Source organism: Heloderma suspectum, chromosome 4 (genome assembly GCF_057233095.1).
Source record: "Heloderma suspectum isolate Gila_16-S chromosome 4, 16-S_ref, whole genome shotgun sequence".
In the NCBI taxonomy this organism is placed as follows: domain Eukaryota; kingdom Metazoa; phylum Chordata; class Lepidosauria; order Squamata; family Helodermatidae; genus Heloderma; species Heloderma suspectum.
In genome coordinates, this window is record NC_139461.1 from 269,636,234 (window position 1) to 269,657,335 (window position 21,102).

Consider the following 21,102-nt stretch of genomic DNA (forward strand, 5'->3'; position numbering starts at 1 on the left):
GGGGAATCTGCCTATTTTGGCACCAAAGTGCCCTGTGAGCCTGCCCGGGTTTTACGATCTCTGGGGGAGGCCCTTCTCTCAGAACCGCCACCATCAGAGGTGCGTTTGACAGGGAAGTGAGAGAGGGCCTTCTCAATGGCCTTTTCCAGGCTCTGGAACTCCCTGCCAAAGGAGTTGTCTCCCTCTCTGATGTCCTTCAGCCAGCAGGCAAAGAAGTTTTTATTCAGGCATGCCTTTGGCATATAAACGGGGCCCAATCTACAGAGAAACGGAAAGAGAAGCACTTCCTGGTTTTATCCAGATTTTCATGAAATCGGCTTTGGTCCGTCAGTGGCACACAAAGCAAGAATAGTGGAGTATACACCACTGAAAAAACGCTTTCACAAGTCACACAAGAGCACTTTAAAATGCTTTATTTTGGGGTTGGGCAGAGTCCCGCCAGTTGAAGTGAGCGTCATCAACTGCAGAGATGCTGCTCAGTGAATGAGAGAGGCTTGTTGCCCTGTCCATGCTCCTGCTACTGGCTGCCCCCCTCCTTCCCCTCTGGGAATGAAACTGCTCAGTCAACTGCAATAGACAGGCATAACTTACTTCTGGGTAGGAAGTAAGCAAACATTTAGGAAACACCTCCCTTCGTGTGCTCCCTCTCTCAGGGGAAGTCGGGGTAAATTAAAGAACTTGAATTAAATTGCTGTGGATGTGTGGATAGACAGGCTCCCCCCGCCCCCCCCCCCGTCCCACTGCTCTCCACACTCCTGTGCTTTGTTAAGTCAATAGGAGACACCTGGTTACTTCCACCCATGTTCTCCTTTCTGTGCTCAGTCAAGTGAAATGGACGAGAATGAAGGGGTGGGGTGGGGACGATAGCTTTCTGAGCTCATATATGTGCACATCGAACCATCAGCTCTTAAAATCAATAAAGCTCTGCATACCTGCGCATCTCCATTTTTTAGCCCTCTGCTCCCCCTGCCCACTCCCCCACAGCTTTGAATCAACAGGCTTCCTCCCCCCCCCCCGATCTTTTGCTTGCAATGGAGGAGTTACTTCTGAGTAGACATGCAAACATTCTCCCTCCTACCCCTCTCTCCCTCCAGTGGCGGCATTGCCCCTCAGTCAGGGTGAAGTATTGCAAAGGTGTGCAACAACACTCTTCCGGAAAAGCGATATTGTGAATGACTGAGCAGGAGTAGTGCTAATAATTATTATAATGGTCCTAGCAGGATTGGGGGTCATTTGGGGGTCATCAGCTCTTAAAATTAATAAAGCTCTGCATACCTGAGAATTGGGAAGGGGAGGAGGGGAAAGGCATTGCAGGAATGAGTGTAGAACTATGATGCTGCTACATGGAGATTTTTTGTTTTTTAGAAAGGGAACCCAAAAGCAACCTGCTGACTTTCTCAGGAGTAAGCCTCATTGAAAAAAGTGTAATTTACTTTTGAGTAGACACGGTTATCCATGCCAGCTCATTGTTCCTTGAGGCAAAGAAATTAAAAGGGAGAAAGGAGAGAACTGGCCCCATTCATATTCAAAGGTGTGCAGCTAAGGTGATGGGGAAGGTTAACTCCTTCCATTCCTTCCCTCTCCCGCTGTTTCAGGCTTGCTCTCCACCACTGTCTCCCACCCCCTGCAGGCAGAAAACTGCAAAAGAGGACTAGTTACTTCCAAGTAGGAATGTGTAGTTTTAAAATGGCAGGCTTGGGGCTTGCTCTCCACCACTCCCACTCTCCATTCCTATGCTCAATGAATATTATAACAACAGGCAGAGGAATTCTCCTGACCCCTCCGCTCCTGTACTCGGCAAAGTGCAATTTGAAGTTACTTCTGGATAGGCGTGACACTGCTCTTCCCATTCCCACCCACCACCACTTTCCCTTCCGCCAATCAATGCTGCTCCAGCAGCCCACAGCGAGGGCAATTCAGCTCACGCAGACCTGAAAGCACAATGAAAGTGCCACAGTGAGATAATTCATCAGAAAAGCAGTTTCAGAAACACCAGGTTTTAGAGCCGGAAACAGTGCAGTGGCTACAGAGAAGCACAGGCATCATCTGACACTATCAACTTTGGGGTGCAGTAGAACTGATGTAAACCCCCCATGTAGATCTGGCTCTGGTCTGTTGTCGGAGGGATTTTTATTTGTACTTTCTTTTATTGTTTGTGATCCCCCCACCCCCATGAAATTTTATTTTATTCCAAAATAAAGTTAACAAAATAAAGGCAACCAGAAGAAGAAGAACATACATAATAATAAATCAAGATCACTAAAGAAACAAAGGAATTCACTAATTATAATTCTTAGTCTATAACCAGTATGCTTATGGAACATCTACCGTAATCGTGCTTTTAATTTATTTGTTATGTTTTAATTAAGATTTTCGTGTCAATCAGTATTTTATTGTTATCCACTTTGAGCACCATTTTTGGTGGGAAAGGGTGAAATAAATAAATAAAGATCCTATGAAGATGCAGCCTTTTGTTGCAGCAGATTGAGGCTCCATTAGGAAAGAATTTCTAGCTGTAAGGGCAGTTCAGAAGGTTTTCCAAGGAAAACTGCAAAATACTTTCTCTACAGGTTTCAGAAGAAGCTGTTCTATTCTTTTTTCCGAAAGACAGAATTAGGACATCCCCGTAGAAAGAACCAGAAAATCAATGCGGCTTTTATTTTGTGATCTGCAATTCAACTCAGCAGCATAATCTCTGTGGATCTTTGATGTATTTATTTATTCATTACATTTATAACCCACCGTTCCCCCAAGGAGCTCAAGGTGGTAGAGATGGTCCTGCCCTCTCCCCCACCCCTGCCACAATTTTATCCTCATAGCATAAGGATGAGGTGAGGGGGAGGCTAGGCTGATCCTGAGTGACGTGCCCATGGCTGACTGGGGGTTTGAACCTGGGTCTCCTCCATTCTTGTCTAACACTCTAACCATGACACCACACTAGTTGAGCAGCCCTGAGAATATGGTTATAGGGCAGCATATAAATATTTTAAAACAAACAAGCAAGCGTGAATTCTGGGAGAACTTTTAAGACAGAAATTCTAATTGTTCATTCTGTTCAATTAGGGATGTACGGATTGTGTGAAATCTGCTCCATCTGTGTTTCATGGATTGTGAAGTGCCTTTTGTTCCGTCATCCACTCACAGATGGATTCAATTTTTTTCCATTATGCAGAAAAATATGCAAATAATTCTGTAAGAGGGTTCGCAACAATTTACGTAATTTACCTTAGTACGTAACATTTAGTGTATTGTCCCCCATTCCATTCAAATTTCCTCATGTATATTTACCAGTCTCAGCAGAAACTTGCATATTTTCCTACGAATAAATCTGCGTACATTTCGGGAAAGTTTTTTAAAAAGAAGATCTGGAAGTCCACGGGCTCTGCACAGGCTGAGGGGGTTGCTCCGCAGCGGATTTCGCAGGTCAGATTCTTACAAATCTGAGCTCATTTTAGTCAATCTCAAATTTCTCCAGCATCCCTATTTCCAATACAATCTTTTTACTTAGCCAGAATGTTTACCCAGTAATCATCACTGTGAAATCCATGCAAAAGTAGATGGTGTGTGCGACTCTCTGTAGGGGCTTGAAAAAAAAGGAAATAGTATGAATGGGGGCTCTAAGATATTCATCTTCCCAGATGTCAGCCCCTTTCCCAAAGGAGTGGAAACACACCAGGAAATATGAGACACAGCCCTTCCATCAGAATCTCTGCCATCTACAGTTTAGCCAAGGTTCTTGCTATGGTTAAAGATCAGTGACAGGATTTCTTCTTGAGCCAATCTGCTAGTGAAAATGAAACTGGCATGTTTCATACCTTAAGCAAAGGAGAGATCCATCTCTTTTCTTACTTTTCATTCACACCAAATAAATCATACTGCTGCAAAACTCCTTCCATTACAGGAATGCTGTGAGGGCATAGTTAATACTAGGATTAGGGTGGTCATGTGTCCAACTTTACAGAGTACAGCTCTCTATTTGAAGGCTCTCAGAGGACAGTCCTCTATTTGAGGACATCCTTTACAGCAGCAGTCCCCAACCTTTTTGGCACCAGGGACTGGTTTTGTGGACTACCTCCCCCCCCACCCCCTGAAATCCCCCCGGGATGGAACTTACCTGGCAGCGGCTGGTCCGGGTCTGTCCTGGGGGGATTTTGGGGGGTGGAGGGGGAGGGTAGGTGCGCCCAGACTGTGGACGCAAATGGCGTCCAGCATAGCCGATGCCATTTGTGTCCCTGTTCTTCAAGTAATAGGCTACGTAAATCTTTATGCAGCCTATTACTGCAAAGAACACGGACGCAAATGGTGCCTGCTATGCCATTTGTGTCCCTGTTCTTTGCAGTAATAGGCTATGTAAAGATTTACGTAGCCTATTACTTGAAGAACAGGGACTCAAATGGCGTCCGCTATGCGGACGCCATTTGCGTCCCAGAGGCCGGAAGTCTGCCAACGGCCGGAGCCGAATGGCAGCTCCACGGACTCGCTGCAGAGCAGAGCCGGATGGGGCCGACGAGGATTCCAGATCGCCCCCCCCCACGGACCCCCACAGACTGGTTCCTAACAGGCCATGGACCGGTACTGGTCCGCAGCCTGGGGGTTGGGGACCCCTGCTTTATAGGATTTGTTTATTTATTTATTTCATTTCTATACCACCCAATAGCCAAAGCTCTCTGGGCGGTTCACAAAAATTAAAACCAAAGAGCACACAATGAAACAATATAAAATATATAATACATTCAAACCACAGTATAACAATACAACCAGAATAAAACCTAGCTGCAATGCAGGGATTTAAAATACAGATTTAAAACAGCAAAGCTAAAAGTCTAGAAAGCTAAAATGCTAAAATGCATGGGAAAATAAAAAGGACTTCACCTGGTGCTGGAAAGAATACAGTGTAGGTGCCAGGCGAACCTCACTAGGGAGCTCATTCCACAGCCAGGGTGCCACAGCAGAAAAAGCCCTCCTCCTAGTAGCCACCCGCCTCACTTCCTTTGGCAGGGACTCCCGAAGAAGGGCTGCTGAGGATGATCTTAAGGTCCGGGCAGACACATAGGATGGGCCGCCCCTCCAGTCCAAAGATAAAGGGACCTTGAATGTGCCCATCTATTTAGTACCTGGACAGCAGAGTGAGCAGACACACAGACCAGGTCGTTACAGTCTCCCCACTCAGGTACTGCACTTCTATTTAACTTATAGTAATTATTTGTTTGCAATATCTTTTGTAAACTGCCTAGAGGGCTTTGGCTATTGGGAGGTATAGAAATGCAATTAAAATAACATAAAATAAAATTATTTATAAATATCTGTCTATACGAGCAAATTTTATGCAAATCTCTGTCCTCTTTCATCCTCTTTTTTTTTTTTAATAAGTGGACACCCTTACTAGGATGCCAGGTTAAAATAGCCAAACACCATCTCCAGAACAAAGCTGGGTTTTAGGCCGCAATCCTAGACGCACGTCAAGGGAGCCTGCCCCACTGAACACAGGGCAACTTTACTTCTAAACAACATGCATAGGGTTAATATGCTGTTAATGATGTACTGTCCAGACTATCTACAGTTAAGTCTAGCATACGCAAGCAATAACTTGCCCCATTAAACGTAGGGCTGTTTCAAGGTATTATGTTAGCAGGTGATCTGAGAGGGGCACCCTAGCATGCTTGGTGACATGGCAAAGGATCCTGGGACACAGATTGCAAACTAATGCTTGGATATGCTGTGCAGCCAGACTAGACATGGTCTAAGCCAGGGGTGCAGAACCTCAAGCCCAGGGTCACAATCCAGCCTTCTGGGATTCCTGAGAAGGCCCCAACCCCTTTATCCCAGCCCCCTATGATTTGGTAGCTTCCCAGCTTCTCTGAAGCTTTCCCCCCATTCTAAAAAGTTGAAATGCCCCCCCTAAGGCTTTAGTTACTGGCAGTAAGTGCCTTAAGATGGTCTTTTTGGCCCCACCCTTTCGCTTTCTGCCCCACCTACCATTAGAATGCGGCCCCCAAGAGTGTCTCCAAAATACAATTTGGCCTTTGGGCTGAAAAATGTTCTGCATCTGTGGTCTAAACAGTGGGGCGTGATCACAAACATTTCTGCCCAGATTTTCAGCTAAGCTTTTTCGTAAACAATCTTCTCTAAGGATGATACAAGTCAAATCTAAAGGGTGAATGCTTTGTTGTCCTCTGCTGTCCTCTGACTGTAAATAAACAGATATTACAGAAATGCTGAAAGTCCCACTAACCATGTAAAACTGCCCTGAATCTTCTTGGAGGAGTGAGAAATTTAAAGCAATAGGTCTAAAAAACCAAGGATTTGCATACATCAGCCATACCTAGCCTGTTGCGCTCCAAATGTGTCAGACTACAACTCCCATCATCTGCAGCCTGCATGGGATCTGAGAAGGCAGAAACAGCCCCAAACTCTGTGCATGGCTTTATACATTGTGCAATTTCCGAGACAGGTGTAGGTATTACAAGACATGTGAATCTTGTCTATATTCTTTCTTTACTTTCCTGGGGAAATTACCCTCAGAAGTGTCCTTAGCCAGTAAGTCACACACACAGGAGATCAATCCCAGCAGACTTGACCAAATCAATTTCCTTTGCCAATCTGGTTGTGAAAATTGCCAGTCCTACAGGTTTCAGCGTCAAATAGCTCATCCGTAAGACATGCTCTTTGTTCTCATTTTCCACAGCCTTCCTCCCCATCAGACAAGGGTGGCGAAAAGTCACTCAAACACACTAACTTTCCTTTCTAGGGAAATCAGCCGCCTGCCAGCTCAAGATACTCATTAGCAATTATCTTCACTGCACAAATACAATTCCATGCTCTTTTCTTCCCTGGATTCCCTTCCGCAACTCCCTCTGGAGTTGGTCATCTTGCAACGCCCCCGCATTCTGCATGCACCTTCAATTACCTCTTGTGGCTACAGATTAATCTAGGTTAATTTAATCACTTTTGTAAAAATTGCTCCAGGCCAGGGTTAAGGAATCATTAAGGGAAGCAGTGCCACCAGTTCATGAGGTACGATTTTTCAGAAGATAAAGCACATTATTTCCACGGCTGGTTTTCTGCCAGTGACAGAAAAATCCAGCTCGCAAATATGCATGAACCATAATGGGCTATTTCCACCTCCTTGTCTCCATGGGCCCTTAGACAGAGGAGGAGCCATTAGAGTCACGTGCTTCCTCTTCCTATTCACTTGCAAAAGAGCACTCCTCTAATGCTAACTAAATTTAGATCTGTATTGTGACAGGCATGTATGTTTTCTACCCCATCATTCTGCTTCTCTCAAGTTCTTCTGTCACTCTGTTTCTTCAAGTACACTCTGTCTTTCCCTTCTCTGGGACCAGGGGCCAATCTACACTCAGGGTTTTTTATGTTTCCGATGAGTTTTCGTTCCCCTTGTTTCACATGATGCTCTCGCTGTTCCCTTTCAGAACCGCAATTTCCCACTGTCCTGTTATCACTTTCATTACCCTGAAATTCCGTGATTTCCGAGTAGATTTCATTCATGTGCTCTGCTTTTCTGCTTTTGTTAACGTATATGGGCGTGGCGTTTTCCTCCCATACCTGTCCTTACATGGGGGTGTTTGTATTTCCCTCCTGTCCAATCACAGCTCTCAACGCCCCCATGCGGTCTTCCGGCTACTGATAGCATCGCTTCCTCAGCACTCGGAGTTTTATTGCCAACTTTTACCTCCTTCTATCCCCTGCTTTGGCTTTTTTTTTTTTTTTTTTAATTAAGGAATTATCTTCGAATCTTTGAAGAATTGTAGCTTTTCCAGCTCCATTTCTCTGCACACTCGCCCGGGCAAGCTCTGGCAACTGTAAATTTTTTCATAGTCTCCTTCATGCTCGCCGCATGCTGTCCCAAACGGAAACACACACACACACATCCAGGCAGACAGTCATCAGTATTCACGGACTAACATCAATAAAAATGTCTGTAGACAATATTAACATCATGTCGTGATCGGAAAGTGGCGGACAAAAACAGGGCAGTCTTTGAAGCTTTGAAGACGCAAGTAGACTCTCCCATCCTTAGTGCTGGGGTGCTGCTGCCGCCCCTCTTCCTCGCGCCGGCTGTCAAGGGCTGGCATGGGGAAAAGGGCCTCAGCAGCCACCCCCCAGCCTCTCGCTCTGGCCTTCTCTAGAGGAGACCAGGGAGGGAGCACTGGGGTGCTGCTGCCACTTTCTTGCACCAGCTGTCAAGGGCTGGCGCGTGGAAAAGAGCCTCGGCAGCCATCCCCCAGCCTCTCACCCTGGCCTCCAGCAGGTGGCGGGGGGGAGAAGAGGACAGGTGCCTCCTTCTTCCCTCCACCCTCACCTGCTACAGTGGCAGTGGCAAGGGACAAGGTGGTCATTTCCATAAGGCCAGGAAAACATATGGAAAGCGACCAGCCTCTCCCGTGCCACTGCCACTGCAGCAATGATGGGGGGAGGACGAGAGGCGCTGCCTTCTTCCCCTCTTCTTGCTGAGGTAGCAGGCGCCCAAGTGCTTGCCTGACTCAGCACGCCACGAGTCGGGCAAGAACTTAGATCTGCAAATTGGTGTCCGGGGGCCGAACCAGCAACTTCTCGCTGGGCTTCGAGCCCCAACCGGATGCTCATGCCATCCCTACACACACACACAGGGATAGAGGAAGAGAGGGACGGTGGGTGGGGAATCGGCAGAAACAGGAAGAGTTACTGCCCCTCCAATGCCAGTTGCCTTCTTGAAAAGCAGGAAAAGAGCAGAGTGCTACAGTGTGAACCATGCTTGTGCATTCGATGAAGTACTGGAACGGGGAAACAGAGTGAGTGTGAATAATCACGTTTTAATGCGATTGAATTTAACGCGACATTCTACCGACGTCTTTGCCTTAGCGAACACAATGTAGATCGGCCCCAGGATATTGAAGAGTGCTTCCAGATGAGGCTTTTATTGTGTAGTCACCCTGTCTCAAACATGGTATTTTAAGGGGTATCCAGATGACAATGTCTTCCATTTGTGACCCTCCCGTGTTTTCCTGCTGCTGCTTCTATCTTTTTTCTTACCACAAAAATATCTGTTAAGAAGGGAAAGATGGAAAAGGTGCACAATGCCTTTTGGATGGTAACATTAGGAGCTGTCTGTCTGGAAGCACCCCACAAATTAGGAGGACTACAATTGGGGTCTGCAACAAAATGTTGCAGTATGGAGTGCTCCTATTCAGGGTTCTTGCCATCTTCCAGGATATTCCATTCCATTCTCCCTCCCAGCTGATTTTCTGGTTCCTCCAGCAAGCATTGACCTGGTTTGCACATAATGACAACAGGTTGAACATGGGTTGTCGTTGAATCATGGGTTGTTGTTATGTGCGAACCCTGCACTATGGTTTAATTATGGGTTGTCAGCCATGAATAACCCAGAGTTCACAGTCTAACAACAAACTATGGGTTTTCTTCCTGGGTTGTTGTTGTTGTTGTTGTTGCTGGAGGAGAAACACGTGGGGAGGACAAGTAGTTGGGGAGGTCATGGTGCTATGGGGTGTTTGTTTTTGTTTTTTTCCTGCCTGTAAATCATTGTGAAGAAAAAGTGGAGAATGAAAAGAGGAGGAGAAGGACATGCCCGGGGTGGGTGAGGGGGGGTGGGACTGTTGCAAAACACTTTCTACAGCTTTAAAGCCACTCCTACTAGTAAGAGTTATAATACCACACATGGTGTTATATGTCTTTGTAGCAAATGGAAATCGCAAGCACTGGAAAAACTGTTGTAAAAGTAGGGCTGTGCAGGGAGCCCCTGACCCTCTCCAGAAACTGATCCAGAGCAGGGCCAACCTGCTTTGGCCTCCCTTTACAGCTGCAATTTGCGCACCATTTACTTACCGGAAGAAGAGTCGCCATTTTAGAAGAAAATCGCGACCCCCTCCAAGATGGTGGCGGCTGCGGGCACTCCCCATGGGTCCAGGTAAGGAGCAGAGGGCTTGTGTGGCTGGGTGTGTGGCTGTTTGGACTGGGCTGAAGCAGCCTGCAGCGCTTTGGAGCGATCCACCCTGCTTCAGGATGCTTTGGGCCGCTCCCAATTGGACCGCTTCTATCCGAAACACCCTGATCTGCTTCAGGATTCGGGATTTGGGCTGAAGCGGTGCACAGCCCTACATAAAAGTGGCTTGCGGAAAAATGGAATATTGGGAGAAATAAGATCAGCACAATGGATTGGGTTGTGCATCATGTGTCCCATGCAGAAGCCAGATGTTAGAGTACAAGGATAAAGCACACATGTAGATTAGCCTCTGCAGAGCTCCTGCCCATCAGTGTAGACGATACTGAGCTAGATGGACCCATTTTGTCTGACTTCCTATATGGCAGCTTTTTAAGTTGACTGATTCCAAGGCTGAGCTGTGGTCACACGTTATGAGAAAGCACAGCTACCTTTTCCAATGGTTATTGAATAGAGGCTGCTCATAAAACTTCCTGAGCTGAAAACGGAGGATTTTCCTTCCCCAGCTGAAACTGCAAGCCTTTGGATCTCCCAGCTGAAACTGTAACTTTGGATGCATCCATTAATGTCATATATAAAGCTTCAACGAAGCTACTGCTATATGCAGTAGCAAAAGCAATTTCCACTCTCAAGTCAATTAATGCTAATTCCTAATGTGTCTGCCACATGCAGACACCGGAGTAAAGAGAATCAATCCTCTTAGCTCCAGAGGCGGAGGCGCTCTCTCCAACAGCAGATGCCCGAGAGGTGTAACTGGTCGTGGTTACATTACCGCAGCCAGTGAGGCTCAGATCAAGAGGAGGGAGACATATGGCTGTTTTCGTGCTGACTCTGAGTGCTCCCTGTCCTGAAAACTGAGGGTTAATGATGTTCCTGCTCACCAGCTTGCTTGCTAACAGCATATATTGAAATGTATATGGATGACAGCCACATCAACTGTCCTGTAGATGGCTGCTTTGTTGCTAACCTCTGCATGACTCAGTTACTGATGTTTCATGGACTATAATTGACAGCTGGGGGAAACTGCTTGGCAGATGATGGGGGAAAACTCATTATAGAACAGAATGATACAGAGGTTAAAGTCAGTGTGTATGTTTCTTTATAGTCTAGTCAGACCATTTGTGTGTGGGGCTGGGGGAGTGTTGAATTGGGTTTAAGAAAGGCATCGCTGCTCCTGGTGTGTACACTCATCCCATTTTTACTCCTGGTAAAACAGGGGCTGCAGGTTATCCGCAAACCTCCAAAACCTGTTTGACCAGTAGCAACAAAAGTATGGAGCTGCAGCTTGAGGGCGGGGGTGTGTATGTGAGGCATGTTGGAAAAGACAAGAGACCTTCTAAGATGCACAGAACTACAATGCATGCAGACCAACATGTTTTAATTACTCTTCGTCAGGGACACCGTAAAAATGTGTAAAATAATATAACCATTTAAATAATGACATTAGTAAAGCATATATTAAAATCTAAAAGTATTGCAAATAAATATTTTTAACAACAATGCTAACTAAGAAAATGGAAAAAATAACCCCACCTTGCCATTTCCATAAATTGTACTGTTGTGAGCTGGGGGGGGGGGTGGACAGGAGAGGGTTAAAACTGGTCATACCTGTTGGCCAGATCTGGCCTGGCATATCCTTTGTTTGTTAAACTCCAGGTGATAGGTTGCCATGGGAGCTACTATGGCCCAAGAAGGCTAGGTGAAGGTTGTAGGTCAGGGCTGGGAAACCTCTTTTAGCCCGAGGGCCAAATTAAATTTCAGAGAAGCTGGGGAGGGGCATTCTGGGGGGGGGGAGACACCTTGGATAGCGCCTTTAGAGTTCTGACTGGTTCTGACTGAAACCCAGAGCAGATTCACTGCCCCACTGACATTGGATAGCGCCTTTAGAGTTCTGACTGGTTCTGACTGAAACCTGGTACGGATTCACCGCCCCAATGACCTCAGAGCCACCAGCCTCCACTGACTGCAGCTCCCATCATTCCCAGCCAGCAGATGGGGTTCTAGTCCAAGACATCTGAAGAACACCCTGTTGGGCAAAGCTGGGATAAACAAACGGTGTCTGCGTGCACTGGAAGAGGATCTCTCTCCTTTTCTTCCTGCTCTGGTGGCTCTCTTCTTTTCCTCCCATGCAGGAGAGGAGACCTAGGAAGTGGGGAGCCCTGGGCCTGCACCGCTGGGTTTTGTGAGGCTGGGACAGGCAGGGGGCATCCAGGACAGCACCATGCAGATGCGCACCTGCCGCACAGGTGCAGATCACTGGCATCAGTCGGCCGGCCACCTGAGCACCACACGGGCAGTTAGCAGGCATGCACATGGGCTGTGCAGACACCCACTTGCCTACGCTGCTTCCATGCTGCCCCCAAGTTCGGGTACAGAGCCCTCCCTCTAGGCTGCGGCTTAGTGGCAGTGGCCTGCTCCTTCACAAGCCACTGCTGGAAGCCTGCGCTCCCGCCAGGGAGCAGTGCTTCTCTTGGGCTGCTTTCAACCCCATGGAAAGCTACTGTTTGTCTCCAGCCGGCCTTTCCAAGCAAGGACGAGCGATTCTTTTCTGGTGATGACTTCAAGGTCACTAGGAATGGGGACAGCGCATGAGGGAAAAGGGATTCTCCTCATTCTCATTGCCATAGCATTGGTGTTTGTGGCCACACCACACTGTGCCCAAAGCTGACCTGCTTCTCCTCAAGTGCCTAGTGCTGCTTCTTTCAGCCTCCCTTGAAGACCAGCCCATGTTTTCATCCAAATCATGGGTGGGCAACCTCCACCCGTGGGCCTTATCTGGCCTGCAGAGGTGGCACATCTGGCCTGTGGAAGCTTGGGCTGCCTCTGCAGGCCCAGTCTTCTCCCAAAGCCCTTCTCCTTCCCCAAGCCCAGCCCCCTAGCCTGGGGGCTACCGGGGACTTCTGGAGGGGGCATTGAGAGAAAGATAATTGACCTGTGATCGGAAATAACAAGGGTGCAGTGGCTGTGCACTCATCCAATGCTTGCAGGGAAGGCAAAGGATGAGCAAAGCCAGGCTAAGCAGCTTCGCCTGCTTCATGTCCTCTCCCCATTCGGCTTCACTGCACATGGACCTTGTCCAATGTGCATGCCACAAAGCTGGTTCCAGGTGTCATTTAGCCTGGGCTGGGCTGGGCTGGGCTCGGCTGGGCTGGGTGGGTGGGGTCATCCAGCCCCATCCCTGATTTCAGTTGCCCACCCCCGATCCAAATCCACACTACAAAAACTGACCCTGACTGACTTACTCAATCAGTGTTGCTGTCTTATTGGAGCATCTTTTGTTTACAGGGACATGGGAATCAGTTTGTCTGGCAAAAATAAACCCGAGACAGACTTATTTCCACATTTAGCAGAGCAATATGAGCAGACACTGGCAATGATTCTGTGTCTAAGTTAAGAACATAAGAAGAGCCCTGCTGGATCAGACCAAGGGTGCAGAGTGGCCAACCAGCTGTCAACCAGGAACCCACAAGCAGGACACAAGTGCAAGACACCCTCCTGCCCATGTTCCCCAGCAACTGGTGTACATAGGCTCACTGTCTCTAGTACTGGAGGTAGCACATAGCCATCAAGACTAGTAGCCACTGATAGTTTTCTCCTCCAGGAATTTGTCTAACCCCTTTTTAAAACCATCCAAATTGGTGGCCATCGCTATGTCTCGTGGTGGTGAATTTCATAGTCGGACTACGCGCTGTGTGAAGAAGTACTTCCTTTGATCTGTCCTGAATGTCCCAGCAATCAGCTTCATGAGATGACCCCACTGGGTTCTTGCATTATGAGAGAGGGGAAAAAATGTCAGGGCCATCTAGGGTCCTGGTAGACTCTCCTTTGCTGGAGGATTTTAAAGAGTGGCCAAATGACCTCCTCTGGGGGATGCTATAGTAGTTGATTTCCTGCATCAGCAGAGGTTTGGACTGGATGATCTTTGAGATCCCTTCCAACTCTATAATTCTTTTGCTTCTTCCTGATAGTCACAGCCTCTGAACCATGAGCCCATAGTCCCAGATGGGACCTGGTTATGATCGCTCCTGGCCAATTTACATGACCCAGCTCTTTTCATCTCTGGCAGCTGCAGTTTTCCATTACCTACTGCTACGTTTCAGCTGCACAGCTACAGGATGATTCAATGGACTTGAATTGGCTTTTGGCATCCAGACAGAACTGCAGCTTTTTGAGGGTCCTGTGCCAAAAGCTGGTCAGTGCTGAGATCAGACCAATGACACCAGCTACACCCCATATATGCCTGGCTGAGCCTGTGGCAGGCGATCCAGTCTAACCTCACAAAATGCATGAAGAATTACCCTGCAGGAAATAACATTCTACCTGCATGTGCAATAATCACATATGTATATAATGTACTGTGTGGACTCATTCTGGGATGCTGCAATTGGCTGTGGCTCCTTAGGATGTGTACACTATAGCTAACATAATAACATAAGAGCTGTGCTGGATCAGACCAAGGGTCCATCTAGTCCAGCATTGTATTCACACAGTGGCCAACCAACCAGCTATCGACCAGGAACCCACATGCAGGACAGGAGTACAACAGCACCCTCCCACCCATGTTCCCCATCAACTGGGGTATGTAGGCATACTGCCGATGATAGCTCTGGGCAGATGACTGCAAACAGGGTACATTCCACACATGGAAGGGGGGGGGAACTGCAGTGGTAGGCCCCCGCCTCCAACTTTCATGCCTGGATCATCATTTGGGCGGACAACTCGTGCATGTACGCTGGTTCTGTCTATATGTTGTCGGCCTGCAAAAGGTACAGATTGTGCAAAAACTGACCATCTGTGTATAAAGCTTTTACACATGTAGGGTCTGTGCACAAGCTATGGTCTATGCATGGAGGCTGGGTGTGCAGGGTGCCCCCATGATCCCACCCACCCCTTCTGTGCATTGAGTGTGCCCTATTGCCTGCACGCGACTTGTGTTTGTGCATACAACTCAACGATTGCATCCGCGATTGTTGCACATGATGGCCTACATTTATTTACAATATTTATTTACAATATTTATATACCGCTCCATATCTAGAGCGGCAGTTTACATATTATTTCCTTTGTGGAACTAGCAATGTAGGAAGCTGCCGTATACCAGTGGGGGCTGGTGACTCCGCTGCCAGTGGGGCTGTAAATCCAATCTGGGCTTCAGCCAGAACCAGTTAGAACTCTAGATGAGCTATCCAAGGTGCTGAGCCCCTAGGGTGGATTCACAGATCCACTGACACCGGAGCCACCACTGCTGTATGCCAAGTCAGGGCATCCATCTGTCTTGCTCAGTATTGTTAACTCTACACTGACTGGCAGCGGCGGTCCAGGGTTTCAGACAGGGGTCTTTCCTAGGACCTTCTGCATACAAGTCCTGGGCTCGACCACTTAGCTCCCGCTTCTCCCCTTAAGCAGCCTTTGAGCTCTATGGAAAGCAGCCAAAGTCATGCATCTTCATTGCACCAGAAAGGTGAGATGTGATGCTGATGCACAGATACCTGAGGAAATGCTTCATGAGCTCTGCAAGATCCACCTATGAGGCCAGAAGCAGCATGGGACTGAAGAGGAGGAAAATTATACTGGAGTGGCTCAAGAGAGCAGATTTTGCAGATGGGTGAGCAAGGAACAGGAGACAGGAAACAATAACCCTGGGAGAGGGAGCCAGGAAGAGTGCAGAAGCTCCCTAAAGGGCAGCAGAGGACAAGGGCTGCTGTTGCTCATTTCCTTTCAAGCTCCGGGCAGGTCAGAATTTGTTTTGATCCCTTAATTATTGTCTACAATAGGGACAGCTGCTGCAAGGTATTGCAATAAACACTGTCACAAAGCGGGTCTCGTGTAGGGCCTAAGGGACTGAGCTGTCAATCAGGAAGTCCTCAGTTCGAATCAAGCCTCTGCCAGGAACTCACTTGGTGGCCTTAGGCAAACCACTCTGTGTCAGCCTCAGTTTGCCCATCTGCAATATGGGAGATAATACTGACTTACCTTTCAGAGTTGTTATAAGGATTACAACTAGATAATGCACGTGAAGCACTGTGAATGCTTGAAAGTGACAGACAAATGTTAAGCAACATATATTATCATAGCATAGTAGTATGGTTGGAAGGGGCCTATAAGACCATCGAGTCCAGCCACCTGAAATGCTTACAGATAGTCTGCGTTTCTAAGCCACTTTCCTTTGGGAAGCCTCTTTTTTGTCTATATACCGTCCATTCAAAACAAGCAAACAGGCCCACCTGAGTCTACAGAGCAGAAAGGCCATTTTTTTAAATAGTTCAATTCCTTTAGGGCGCAATCCTACTCACGTTTAGACAGAAAAAAGGCCTACAACAGTTGTAGGCCTTTTTTTCTGCCTAAACATGCATAGGATTGTGCCCTTATTTTCTTTAAGTTATGCTGTGATGGATGGAACTGTATTACATTGGCTGTGCCCACACATCACAATAAGCCAGAATTTTGAAGAACAAGCCAGCATGCAAGGACAAACTATGGCTTATGACTTTGGCTTGGCTGGGGAAGGAAAGCCAGAGTTCCCAGTTGGCACATCATGATAAGCAAACCACAGATGAAAGGGCCATGATTTGTTTAGCCACTTCCGCTTGCAGGAGGAACCAACCAGGAGCAATCGAGCAGCATGCATCAGCGTGCTGGCTTTTTCGCAATAAGCCAAGATTTTTCAAAATTCTGGCTTACTGTGATATGCAAATGCAGCCATTGTTTAAAAACAGAAAACATATTTAAAAAAATCTTCCTTGCACAATTCTTAGAGAATTTACATGTTATTTTCACTTGTCCTTGGTCAAAAATAGCAAAGCTGATTTTGATCCAAGCAATTCAGGCATATTGCTGTGAAGTGAATATGTTATCTTAATTATGATCAGAGTCTGGGCTATTTTTAAAACAGCTTTAATTCCCAGGCTTACCAAGTTTAATCTTCAAGCTGTGTAATGCTGCCATACTGGCTTCAAGCAGCCTTCTGTGGCTCTCAGACAAACTATACTATAGTCTTATTGAATTATGAAATCATACTAGCACTGTAAATCTGGAGACAGACTGAAGATAATCCAGCCTAATCATCAAACCTAAAGCACGTTCTTCTACATATTCCAGCCCATATATTTTTCAAAACTCAAAATACAGCAAGATGGAATAGGGCTACACTTAATTTAAACTTAACCAACTTCAGTGGAATGCAAATCCCATGTGAAACAAGAGAACCAATACCATCTGCCTAGCCATAACTGTTGATCTCATCCTGATATGTTATGTCTTCTATATTAATTATGTATCCATTAAACCCAGTTTAATCAAGGATTCTTTTATGATGGGGTGGGCAAAACATGGGCCATGTGCAGCCGCCCTGGCCATTTTTACAGCCCTAGCCTCCCTCACCTCCCAGAAGCATGATTTTGCTTTCTAATAAGGTGCATGCTTCCTGTGTGCCATGTTTTAAAGGAAGATTGCAACTTTTTGGATGCCACTGCACCACCGAATTGTGGCAGCAAAATCAGCAATGCAGCAGCAGACATTTTGTCAGCGGTGGGGAGAGGAGTATCCCACAGTGGGCTTGGGAGGAGGAATTGACCCTCAGACACATGGAATTTGCCCACTCCTGTTCTATGAAAAGAAAACAAGTAGGATGGAAAGACACAGCCTTCAAAAACTTCACATCCCTTGTTATTCAGATCTTCTTGTTCAGTATTGTCTACGCTGATTGGCATCTCCTCTCTAATGTTTCAAGCAGAGGTCTTTTGGAGATGCCAGGGAAAGCCAGGGAACATTTGCATGCAAAGCATGTACTCTACCACTGAGCTACAGCCTTTTCCCAGTAAATTTCTGCATCCTCTATCTGATGATTCCATTATATAGTTTTTTAAAAATCTTATCTTCAATTTGAACGTAATGCACCTGCTTGTTTTGGGAGCTTTCTCTGCCCCAGTCCAATGCAAACTGATGCAGTCCAATGGGGGTGGTAAATTGAGTTGAGCGATTCTGATTTAAATCTCCTTGTCTGTAATAGACTCCTACTTACCCTGAATGACGCCTGTCAATGCCACTAAACAATTCCCACAGTTCTTCAGAGCTGAGGATGCCATCCGCACAACAGTTCTTAAACTCTTCAAATGACAACTTTCCATCATCTGCATTTGAATGAAAGAAGAAGAAGAATTACACCTTTGTAAAGCAAGACTCACACTGGTCCCCATAGGATTCATTCATTGTCTAAACATGCTTGGTATACTAGGAGAAAGTGATGACATTTGAGCCAGGAATTCATAAGTTTCTGTTGAGCAATCTTAGCAGTGGTAAAGATAAATTTTGTTATTCTGGAGGTGGCAGGGGTTGCTGCAGAGGAGATCCACGAACTCTACGCTCACATATTGCGCTGTTCGTGCAGGGAGACCACTCCCGTGAACAGCTATAGCACATGCAGGAACTGAAGAAAAAAGGAAGGTCTGCATGTTTCCTGGGGATGAGTGAAAAATCCATTCAGTTCACATTTTAATGTGAATGTACCAAATCATGAACTGGAATGGAATTACATAGCAATATTTACACTTTTCTGAATTTTGTGATGCATTTAGCAAATTAAAAAGTGCCTACCAAAATGCATATGGGGGGGAGGGGGAGTGCACACAAAAACACATTCTATTCAGGAAAATTGCCTGAAAAAATGAATATGCTAGGAATAGTTATTACAAAAATGTGTATTATTAGGAGACATATGCATGAATTTTCATGCTGGCTTTAATTTTTTTTTAAGTGATGTGGAAATGGGATGGAATGAATGGAATGTTGGATAACTGAGAAACTGAGCAGAATTGAACTTGACACATCTGCCCATCCCTAATGTTTACTGACTACCACTGCTGAGTCAGAGCATAGGCATGAAGGAAGTGCTATTATACTGAACCTGCACAGAAGCTTCTAGCATCAGATGCAGGCATGAACCAAAGTCATCAAAAATCTGTACAGGTGGCCTGTTTACAGGCTCATCATCACGGGATCCATATCACCTCTTCCTCAGCCACACCTAGGCAGTGGGAGTCCTCCCTTTTCCCTCAGATTGCAATTTCCTTTGAATAATAAGAGCTGCCCAAAGGATGGACTTCTGAAACCTGGGTTAAAATCCAGCCATAGTCTCCATCTGAGTGAGTTAATACAGAGCAGCCTCAGTTTGCCATCTGTAAATCAGGGATAAAAAAAACCAGTGTTGCAAGACACTGAGAAAACAATGGCAACTACAGTTAAGAAAAACCAATTGTCAAATGGACTTCACAAAAGCCAAGTGTCCATGATGAATCTAAAAATATCACCATAAAACTTGGTATAGAGAGAGTTGCAAACACAGTAGCCACAGGATATATAATGGTCAAAGTAGATTGCAGAACAGCAATGAAGGATCAGCATTAAAAGTTGGGATTGACCCAAGTAGAAAGAATGATTGACATACAGGTTTGCATGATAAGGGCAGAGCAAGAGCTATGGATTGCTATGAGTATGGGAAATAATAGGCAGCAACTGTCATAGTGATAGACAGCAATGGACAAAGGCATGTGGGTAACATCTGGGGATTAAAAATTAATAATGGGTTGCAGAGTGGGTCAGCAATGCTATAAATAAGCCTAGGTGCATCTCAGTCACCTATGACGCCTTGAGTTTGCTTATCTGCTGAAGAATTTGGAATCCTGAGAATCTAGGCTTTTATTTAGAAGCTTCTAGCCCGGGATGTACATATTTTGTTAAATACATTCTGTCTGTGTTTCTTTGTTGTCAGGCATCTTTTGTTCTGTCATCCACTCATTGATGGAATCAGATTTTTTTTAACCCTAATTTTGTTCTACTTGTTCTCATTCACATTAGTGCTAATGCACATTAGTGCAAATCCCCCCCCAGTGAAAAATTGGTCCACAAGTCTACAGAATCCATGTCACTTTGAAAAAGCTGATCTGCTGCAGAATCTGCTGGTCAGATTCATAGAAATCTGAACTCTTTTGAATCCGCTGGAGATTTCTCCAACATCCCTACTTCTAGCCCTTTGTTTCAGAGAAAACCTTGGAAACAGTGAGAGTCGGTGTGGTGTAGCAGTTATAGGACATGGTTCAAATACCCATTCCCCATCCATGAAGCTCACTGGGTGGCCTTGGGCCAGTCACTAGCTCTCAACCTAATTTACCTCATAGGGTTGTTATGAGGATAAATTGTGTGGGGTGGGGAGGAGGATATGCCACCTTGAGCTCCTTTGAGGAGAGGCAGAATTGAAATGAAATTTGGGTTGGTTTTTTTTTTTTTTAACAAATTTTATTCTCAAAATGATATTTGAAATATTCAGTGCTCTGTTAAATGTATTTGTTGCCCATCCCTAGACTTTGAGATGGGGGAAAGCGATCTGTTTAAATTACAATAATTAAATAAAAAGAAAGAGGGGCAAGGAAATCATGCAGAGGGTCACTTACCATTCTTGTCAGCTCGTCGAAAAATCTGAAAAGGAAAAAAAAAAATTCAAGACAATCTTGGGGGGTAAATCATGTGTGTGTGTGTGTGACAAACAAAACACAGAAACAGTATAAATTACCAATAGCTCCTGCATAGTAAATTAGCTAAATCAGTGAGCCACACACATATGAGGTCAATCCTAGTTACTGGGTACCTGAGCTAGGGCGGCCAAGTGTCCTCTTTTGCAAAGGACAGTCCACTATTTGAAGGGCTGTCAGAGAATAGACCTCTATCTGAAGGAGTCCTCTATTTGAAGGAATGTCCAGCCCAAATCCAATTTAAAGATAAAGAAGTGGCCCATCAACATTTAGCACCTGGACAACAGGCTAAGGATGTAATCCTATGTTTAGACAGAGAAAAGCCCTACAAGGCTGGGGTATGCTGGGAGTTGTAGAGCTTTTTTTTGTCTAAAAATGCATAGGATTGCGCTCTAGGCAGGCCACCTGGCTACCCTCTTCCCCACTCTGATGAGATGCTTTGCATTTCTATTTAAATGATAGTCTTTATTTTTAAAATTGCATCTGTGCAGATAAATTAGCATGTGCATATTTTATGCAAATTGGTGTGCTCTTTTGTCTTCAGCTTTGGTGGTTCTGCGTTCTTAAGTGGCCACCTGAGGTATCTCTGGATGGCAGCTTCCTGGTTTGTCACTGTAACAATGG

The 21,102-nt window shown here is 45.9% G+C and overlaps 1 protein-coding gene across 1 annotated transcript in view; it reads right to left on the bottom strand.

The window, feature by feature from the left end:
• The window catches only part of NECAB3 (N-terminal EF-hand calcium binding protein 3), a 136,967-nt gene that overhangs the window by 74,374 nt on the left and 41,491 nt on the right, over positions 1-21,102 (bottom strand). Inside the window, exons 2-3 of the mRNA XM_084848363.1 lie at positions 20,401-20,425; positions 17,976-18,084 (exon numbers count right to left, since the gene is read on the bottom strand). Of these exons, the coding sequence (XP_084704489.1) occupies positions 17,976-18,084; positions 20,401-20,425 (134 nt within the window). The remainder of the gene's footprint in view (positions 1-17,975; positions 18,085-20,400; positions 20,426-21,102) is intronic.